The sequence below is a fragment of the Typha angustifolia genome, chromosome 13, assembly GCF_048772165.1.
Source record: "Typha angustifolia cultivar Huaian chromosome 13, ASM4877216v1, whole genome shotgun sequence".
Taxonomy (NCBI): domain Eukaryota; kingdom Viridiplantae; phylum Streptophyta; class Magnoliopsida; order Poales; family Typhaceae; genus Typha; species Typha angustifolia.
In genome coordinates this window covers 8763699-8773227 of record NC_133251.1, presented here as the reverse complement: position 1 = coordinate 8773227, position 9529 = coordinate 8763699, and the positions used below count along the sequence as shown (strand labels likewise).

The window sequence follows — 9529 nt, the reverse complement described above, 5'->3', positions numbered from 1 at the left end:
TCTCTAATTTTCTAAATCAACAATGGGGCCCTTTTCCGCATCTATTATGTGATTTATATGTATTTTGTTAAAAAAAGATGTGTATATAGATAAAAACATATTAAGTTTCTAGACCCCAAACTAAGAATAAGGGTATTTTTCTGCAATTTAATAGTCTCAGGTAAACACAATATAAGTACACATTATGTATGTGCAACATCTACCATATTTCATAAACATACATCAAAGACCTTTGAAATCTATGTGCTAACATTGCAATAATCTCTAGATTGTCTTTAAGAATATTTTAATCACCAAAGAATAAGATGAGAAAGACAAACAGTGAACAAGATGAGAAATGTTGAAAGAAGAAACTATCTCCTAAGATTGCCAAATAAGACCATCTTAGATTAAAAAAAAACTATTTAAATTGTTATTGATGAAAATAGAGAATGAAAAGGGAATGAGAGGAAGAACATGGTAGAAGAATAAAAGGAAGTAAAATGGTGCAAAACTAGGAGGAAGATAATTGACGAAAGTAGGTATATGAACAGAAAAAGACACATCTTTTTTAATTTGTTAGACCTAAATTAGTAAATAAAGTAATTCGATAAATATTAATTCTATTATTTTAGCATACAGTGGTCTTTTTTAAGTCAGTTAAAAAAAAATCCGAAATTACAATTATATTAATTGGGGAACCTATTTCTGCCCTTCTTTCTAGTAATAAAAAATAAAATCTATTGCTTGTCCATTTAATTTTCACTGCCGTATCCTGTAACTTTTGACCATCAAGGAATTAATTATCAGAGTTGAACCATGCAGCAATAATTAAAGCCAATAGCTGTTGCTTGCTCTGAGCGTAAGAGGACACTGATATTCTCAACACAAGATAGTAGAAAAGCCAATAAGGAACACTCCGACCAGACCAGCATACGATTACTTCAACCAGCCAAGGATGAAAAATCTCGAATAAAAGGAATTTATGAGTCGACCTCGATTCAATTTTGTTCTGTTGAACAGATTTCCTAGAGAATATATTCAGATAAGACTGCAAATTCCAGTACATTTTATGGGATTCCGACCATCGAGATGCACAGATTCAAGAGTATTAAAAGCCTCGGGCAATGCTGACTGGAATAAATCGGTCAAAAAGATATTATTCCCAGAAAAAATAATGACAGATTATACAATTTAATAGTGGTAACAGCAGTGGCCTCCCGGAGATAAAGAGCTTGTTTGGATTAAGAGGCCAATTAAACAAACAGGACTCTGATCAGCTTAAATCAAATAGCTGCAGATCCATGTAACCGTCAAACTTCCAGAGGTCCAATTAAAGTGTATGTCAAAGATAAAAAGTGTAGCACAATGGTTTCATGTCCTTGCCCTATTATGTCTTTGAGAGATAAAACGTATTCCTTGCTTCCCGAGCTCCAGGGTCGTAGATCTTCCATCATCTAAATGAACTGACAAAGATGAAGTGCCTTGAATGATATCAGAAACCATTCCTTGATGCCTGCGCGAGGATATAGCAGTAAGCAAATTTGTCTGACATAATTTAGGTAGGCAAAAATCTGCAGTTTAAGCCATTCTTCTTGAATCATTTCTTGCAAGTTGTGAAAAGTAGATCAAACTAGAAGTATCACAAGAATGCCATGGAGACAAACTCACCAAGAACTGTCAGATGATAAACGGACTTCAACTCTTTTTCCAATTGCATCCCTACCCAGCTTCTGCAGTATCCAGTTAGCATCCATTGCTTCATCGATTGTATTTTCTTGATGATGCTTTGTAAAATTTTCATCCTCAGAACTACCCATTTTCTCCGTGGACGGCCTCTTTCTCTTTGATCTTTGCCCTTTGACAGAGTTCTCTACTCCTGAAGGAGCCCAGGAGCTTGGCTGTTCAAAATATGGATTTTTAAATTTCAGCTTCAGCAATGGCTTCGGGTTGGAGGCAGAAAGTAATGAAGGTTTGCCATCACTATTATTTCGTACATCAGCATATGCATCCACAAATTGTTTATTTTGGACAATCTCATTTCTTGCAGTCCCTTTCCCCACAGTTTCTGCAGTTGGGTCAAACTTGTTGCTCCTTTTTCCAGCTATAGGACTTCTGCATGCCTCTGTGAGTCCACTTTCCTCAGCATAGCCAACATTGCTCTTCTGTTGCATGTCAGATGCCTTACCGGGCTTTACGTCATCATTTTTGTTCCCATGCCTTGAAAATCTTATATAGCTTTTACTGTCAACTTTAGCTCCTGAAATGAAGAAAATATTAGGTACACCAAACTTGCAGTCAAGGAATGTCTCCAACAACAGTAAGAAAACACTGTTACGATCTTAACATATCCAACTCATGTTAATCAAATACCATAAGTAGCATTCAGTCAGCAAACAACGGCAGCATCAAGCAAAAACCAAAACTAAGCTCCAAAAAAAAATATCTAAAAAAGAACCTTCTTCCCCAAGTTAAAATATTAGGTACACCAAACTTACAGTCAAGGAATGTCTCCAACAACAGTAAGAAAACATTGTTACGCTCTTAACATATCCAACTCATGTTAATCAAATACCATAAGTAGCATTCAGTCAGCAAACAAGGGCAGCATCAAGCAACAACCAAAACTAAGCTCCAAAAAATAATATCTAAAAAAGAACTTCTTCCCCAATCGAAAACACTGAGGCCTTTAGTCTTCTTTTTTTCTGAAGAAGAAGAAAAGGCTAAGGATTGCTCAGTTTCATTAGAAGCATGACACCCTGAGAACACATAATGTCTAAAACACAGCACAACAGAGCCACACCAACCAACATGCCCCTTAAATCCAAACTAAAGCAACATACACCTGACCACAGCTGACCACCATATCTAAAGCGTTCCCCATAAAACAAACAAAGTTTAAAGCGAAAAACCACAGTATCATCAACATATCAAAACACCAGTACACCCAGAGATTAAGTAATTAACCAAACAATGATCAAAGCATTGCCATCTTCTCCCACAGCTACGGAGCTTTCTACTAAATCAAAGAAGCCATATAGAAGAATGAATGGACAGACCAGGCCGCATAAGAATAATGGCATGGAAGAAGTGATTCGTTAATGGCAAGGGAGAAATTGCCAAATCACGATACTTATTCCAGATGCTCAATACCAGAGGACAGAAGACCCATTCCCGACGACAGATGAAAACATATTCCATCTTCCCCTTGTAAAATTAGTCCCGATGTTTCAGCACTCAAGAACATCGAAGGCTTAAAGATGGAATTAATCAGTACAAATAAGTACCTTTGCTATAACCAGATTTGGTGATTCCACTATGATCTCCATGCATGAAGTTCTCGCCATCTTTTGTCTTCTTCTGGCTGGTGTCTTCACTACCTGTTTTCAATCATCAGAATGGATAAGCTAATTGGTGGTGAGTGGTGACAAATCAAACATGTAAGCTACATTCTACTCCATGAATCTTATTAACCTTGTAAGGAAAGAGCAGATGATACAGCTTGAAAGAAAATGAGAAGTAGCAAGAAAGCTAACAAAAATAGAAAATCAAAATTGACTCAGCAAGTATCAGATACAATGTATGCAAGTGTAAAAACATATGTCTAAAAATATTTGCCTACAAGGATATTATGTTTGTATATATGTGTGTATATATATATTATATCAAAATTTCTAGCAATCGTGATACAAAACATAAATCCACATTCAGAAAACCAGAAGATCGGGCTCTAGACAACCACATCAAGTACAGTCTTTCTTTGACCAAGATGTTAAAGGGAAAAACTTTTAGTAAGTCCATCTACCAAGGATGTAAAATATCATTGAAACCACAATAGACCAACTCATGAAGCACAACATGATGAAGTATAAAAATAAGATCAAGGAGAAGGGGACAAAAAGAAAAGATAACCGCGGACGTTGAGGGTGCTGAACTTCCATATTTCGAACAGGAACCAGAGAATTACTCTTTGAGTTAAGACACTTCAGTGTACCATAATGCTGTAAGAGCTTACGGAACTGATTAATTTAGTCTATACATGGTGGTCCTAACCATATAACAATTTCTTATGCTCAAATTAAATTCAAAAGGAATTTTCTGGTAAAAGATATCCAATTGTTGTCACAAAACTCATGAGGTTTTCTGTCACTAAAGAAAAGTTGGGCAAAAATAATATAACAAGCCAGTAGTTAAAAGTTGAACTGTGAAAAGCATAGTTCCACAATATTCCCAGTGTCCCCATTTCTCAGTAATATCTCAGTAGATCTACAGAGATCCTGAGCTGCATCAATTCTTAAAGCCATCAGTGTAGAGGAGGAGGTGAGTACTGAAAAAGTAAAGCTGATGAAATATCAGACGGTGGACTAAAATAAACTTGCATAAACGTACACCTGGACAAAAACCATTTAAAATCACACAAACTTGAAATACAGTAAACTACATGATAATGTATCCATATGATATTGACGGAATCATGATGACAGGATTAGCTAAGAGATGAAAAGGTGAATACCATGGCAGGAAGCTAGGTCCTGATCTCTTTGACAGCTTGATGTTTCAGACCTTGGAGAGCCAGAAACATTCTTATTTCTTGAACCAATATGTATAACCAATTTGGTACCTCTCATAGTTTCACTTTTTGTCAAATTTTCTCCAGCATATTCTCTTAAATGCGAATTTGGTAGTTTGGCACCTTTTATTTTGACTTTGGGCACCACATGAACACTGTTTGCAGTACTTTCCTTGGCAACAGTGACATACTTTGTGTCCATTTGATTAACACCAGATCTCACATCCACCCCAGGACTTCTAGTTCTTGGAGATGATAACATCTCTGGTCCATCATTTCTAGGTGAAGTCATGTCAGAAATCTTTTGATCTCTGAAACTGTCCTCTAGTGATCTTGCTTCATGTCGTTTTTCCAGATATATCTCTTCATTTTCAACAAGAAATTTGGTTTGATACCCTTTCTTCTTTAAACTGTTCTTTCCAGATTCTTTGATATTCTTCGATTGTTTATCATTAATACCTTTAACAGAAAATTTTAGGGTCTTGCCATTATCATTCTTTAGTATGATCGGGCCAATTTGTTCATCATCTGAGGAGGGAGAAGCAGAAATTTCTTCTTCCTGGGATGGCAATCCAGCAGCAGCCCTTAAGCTTGCAATTAGATCACAATCGGCTATATCTTTTCTCTTCCAAAGCTCCCGAACTGCATCTTCTGTGTCATGAACCTAATCATAATAAAACATTTCTAATTGATCATAAAATATGGCAGAAAGAGCTCAAAGGCACAACTAGAAAAGAAAATAATACCTGATAACAATCGCCACGACATGCAGCACATCTATACTGTAGGTTTTGATCAGCTTGGAACTGCTGATATTTCTCATCACTGCATAAGATGTGGAATCAAAATTCTTGAAAATATTGCCTACTCAGATATATTTATGTGATGAAAGATATATGTTCCATTAACAGAGAGGAAAAATAAAATATTAAGATGATAAAAACATATATATGGAACACCAAAAAGCAATATTGAAAAGAAGAAAAGGAAAATGGCTGTTAAGACTTTTTCTTGGTAGAAAAGAATAAATATATTACCACAAAAAGAGGGGCGCAAAAAAAATAAATAAATAAAATAAATAACATATCCCTATATACAAATTCTAAATTTTCCGATGGAATAGACTCCACCCAAGTAGAAGCAAAATCTTGCTCCTGCACCAGGTGGGAGATGTCCACCTAGGGCAGCTTGGTTAGCCTCCCTAATAGCAGTGAGAGGAGACAGAATTGAGAAAAGAAAGGAGATAGGAGATGTCCACAAATGAATGATGACATCTCCAAGAAATTGATTTCAAATTTTGATAAGACAGAGAGTCGAACTAAATCGTAATAGAAGTGAAGTTGCCCGTCCCTAGCTTTGAGAAGCGCAAAACAGACCGCTTCAACTTTAATATGCAACAGATCAAAAGCCACCAAAGTGGTTGCTCCTACTAGAACAGAGATTCCATCAAAATCTTGAGAGAGAAAGCCAGCCCCAGCAAAACCATTGGAAGTAGCAATGGCACCACCGCTATTGATCAAGATTGTCTCGGCGGCGGAGCCTTCCATCTACAAACAAGGCTCACCATCCGGGAAAGCGAAGGTTGTCGAACCAAAATGCAAACCGCCTCCTCAGCAAGAACAACAGTTTTGAACACTAGTTGGTTGATGGTGCATGATTTTCGCTTTAAATTCCTATTGTTACGACTCTACAAGTGCCACACACTAAGGTTTTGAAACTCGATATTGAAATCGGCAATTAGAAAAAACAGTATATATCGATTGTATCGATCGCGTCAACTGCTCATATTGGATTGGACTATTTTTAATTAAGTAAAATTTTAAATATTATTTGAAATGCAAAAATATTTCTAAACATTTATAAAACATAATAGAAAAATAAGAAAATAAAAATTAATCACATATGAAACCTAAAACTTAAAGGAAAAACTCACTTAAAACTATAATAAATTTTGACTTGAATTTGACAAATTTTTATATTAACAAATTACTATTATGAAACAACAATGAAGAGAGATCTTTCTTCATGTTGTTCTATAGCAATAAAAAAAGAGTTAAAAAGTTGGTGAGAAAGAGAAATGAGAAAAAAAACTCACTACAGTTCCCCAAAGTGTCGAGTAGTTGAAAGGGCTCATCAAATAAACCGCCGAATAAGCAGTATAAGGGTGAGAGGAGAGTGTGAGAGGAGAGTAAAAAGTTTAAAAGATAACCCGGCTCTTAATCAAGTTTGGGTTTAATATAATCAGGTTTGGGTCGTAAATGGATCAACCCGCCTAGCACATTTAATAAACAAGTTGTGTTTGGGTTTACATAACTGACCTGTTTTGACCCATTTAAGTATACGGGTCAAGTCGGGTTGAGTCGGATCAACCCGTCAACCCGTATATATATATATATATATATATATATATATATATATATATATATATATATATAAACCCTAACCTAACCCTTTCTCTCTCAAATCTCATGGCAATTAAGATTCTTAACCTAACAAATAGCTCCTTAGGATGTCAAAAAAATTGGAGCTCCTTTGAATAGGTACTATATCATTAATCATTATATCGAGACTATGGACTAAGCTAAATTGATGAATATTTATCAAATTGATTTGGTCTTTAATTTCAGATTTATTCAAAGCGAAATAGATAGGAAGTAAAGAGGTTGGATGATCTTGTTTATGTGCAATTTAATGCAAGAAAGAAAGATCAAAAGATCGCGAAGAGAAAGATCCAATCGCTTCAAAAGAAAGAAATAATATAAAGAAATGATTAGATAATAAGCATCTAGAACAAGAGATCTTTTTAGGTGAAGGGTTAGCTTGAGAGATGCATCAGGAGCCAAAGAATATTAAAGATTAATGAGCACTAGATCTATTCAAGCTACTACTAATAATATTTTTTTCACTTCTCTAGATGAGCAATTAATCAAGTCAGATGAAGAAAGAAACGATAAGGATGACATTGAGCAAGAGTTTGATAATTCTGATGAAAATCTATTAGTAGACAAAGTTCCTGCTGTAGATTGTGAAGAAGATTAGAAAAGGATGTTATAGTTGTTAACTTGTTAGGAACTTGATAATTTTGATCATATGTTATTTGTCATGGTTTTGATATTATTTATCCTTTTATTTATTATGACTGTGAACTTGTTGCTACAAACTTATGATTATGAACTTGTTGTTGGGAACTTATAGTTATGAACTTGTTGCTACTTGCTACGAACTTATGGTTATGATAATTTTGAATCTTTGATTATGTATTTATCTTATTTCTTACGGACATCATGGTTATGAACTTGTTAATTGTTATGGTTGTGAATTGTGGTTATGTTATTTAGTATTTTAATTTAGTGTACTATTAAATTTTTGTATATACTATATTGGTTACAACTTATACATCAGTGTATAATGTATATTATATATTATTATTATTATTATTATTATTATTTATATTAAAAATGCCACTGCTTTGTTGCCCGCCTTCTGCCTCAGCACTAGGTGGTGGGGTTGACCGCTCGCCACCAGCGGCCTCTTTTCAACCATTGGTTCGACCTAGTCAAGGTAGATACCCCGTGATCATATCAATTTTTGGTATCAAAGCCAGGCTGTCTTCGGTGCACTTCCACCTCCATGATGACGACCGGAGCTATATTGGCAAGTGCAGCAAAGGAGACCAACCGAGCAGCGGCGAAGACTTTGGAGCCTGCAACGCTTAGGGCAAACCTTAAAGAAAACCCTAATACCAAGCCCCTATCAATCCACACCCAGCTCGGCAACCTTATCGAGCAGATCGCTATAACCAACCAAATGATCATGAATATGCTGAAGGAGACCAAGGCATCGAGAAAGGTCGGAGATTGTACGGCAGAGCTCTCCGCGCAGATCATATATCGAGGCTTGACGCCGTCCACAACTGCTCTAACCACGACATTTATGCCACCACAACAGAGGGAGCCCCTCATCATGCTGTCACCAAGTCCAAAACCAATAGGACCAAGCAAACACAAATCGGCTGTGGTCGAACCGCAGAAAAGAGGCTATCCTAATAGGGAGCCTCCCACAGGCTTTGACCCATCGCATAACCAAGACAATCCTCTACCACTAGTAGAAGATGGCCACCGCCGGAGACTTTCGATCAGTCATGGTGCACCCGTCCTCTCCGACTAGGCGATGGGCATGATCCAAATCAAGACAATGGAGTCCGAGCAAAGGTTCTATACTTGGACTATCCATAGTTCAAGAGTGGGGATCTGATAGATTGGATCTACCAAGTATGCAGCTCTACCTTTATCAAGGGACACCGGAAGAGCAAAAGGTGCTACTAGCAAGCTTCCACTTGAAAGGGTTGGCCTTGCATTGGTTTAATCGACCAACGCCCAAGGCGAGCTCGAACGGTGGAAAGATTTCTGCACCAAACTCATGAGGCGCATCAAATACGTCGACATATGAGGACTTTGACGCTCTTCTCTTGAAGACTATTCAAAAGACGACCATATGGGCATTCTATGAAGAGTTTGAGAGGGTGAGTAGTCAGTGCCATCTCAAATAGACCGACTAGCAACTCTGGAGTACCTTCATCTTTGGATTGCAAGCTGAGCTGATGTGCGCGCTCTCCGATCGCTTACGTTGGAGGATACATTCAAAGATGCAGTGCTGATGGAGGGGAAGCGCCGAGCCATGAAGATTTAGTCCATACCCAACTGGACCTATCAAGATAGGTGACCTCTAATTAGGCCGAGCTTGGCAGTAGGGAGCACCGCAGGCTAGCCGAGAGCTACAACCCTGTTGCTACCCGAGGTTGCGAAGAGGTTGAGTTTTTGACACCAGCACAAATAGAAAATCGAATTGTGAAGAGGTTGTGTTTTTGTTGCGACAAAAAATTCACTCCGAGTCATTGTTGCGCAAAACCAACAGTATCAATGATGCTTATCGATGGTTTAGACAAAGGAGAGGAAACCAGTGTTGCTGAGGAGGTTGTAG

At 37.1% G+C, this 9529-nt stretch overlaps 1 protein-coding gene across 3 annotated transcripts in view; it reads right to left on the bottom strand.

The window, feature by feature from the left end:
- Nucleotides 1-1125: 1125 nt before the first annotated feature.
- The window catches only part of LOC140774230 (uncharacterized), a 35745-nt gene continuing 27341 nt past the window's right edge, over nucleotides 1126-9529 (bottom strand). For all 3 annotated transcript variants that reach the window (XM_073117135.1, XM_073117136.1, XM_073117137.1), the window contains 5 exons: nucleotides 5296-5374; nucleotides 4493-5213; nucleotides 3267-3359; nucleotides 1651-2239; nucleotides 1126-1495 (listed from right to left, as the gene is read on the bottom strand). In XM_073117135.1, coding sequence (XP_072973236.1) covers nucleotides 1354-1495; nucleotides 1651-2239; nucleotides 3267-3359; nucleotides 4493-5213; nucleotides 5296-5374 — 1624 coding nt within the window. In that variant the 3' untranslated portion in view covers nucleotides 1126-1353. The remainder of the gene's footprint in view (nucleotides 1496-1650; nucleotides 2240-3266; nucleotides 3360-4492; nucleotides 5214-5295; nucleotides 5375-9529) is intronic.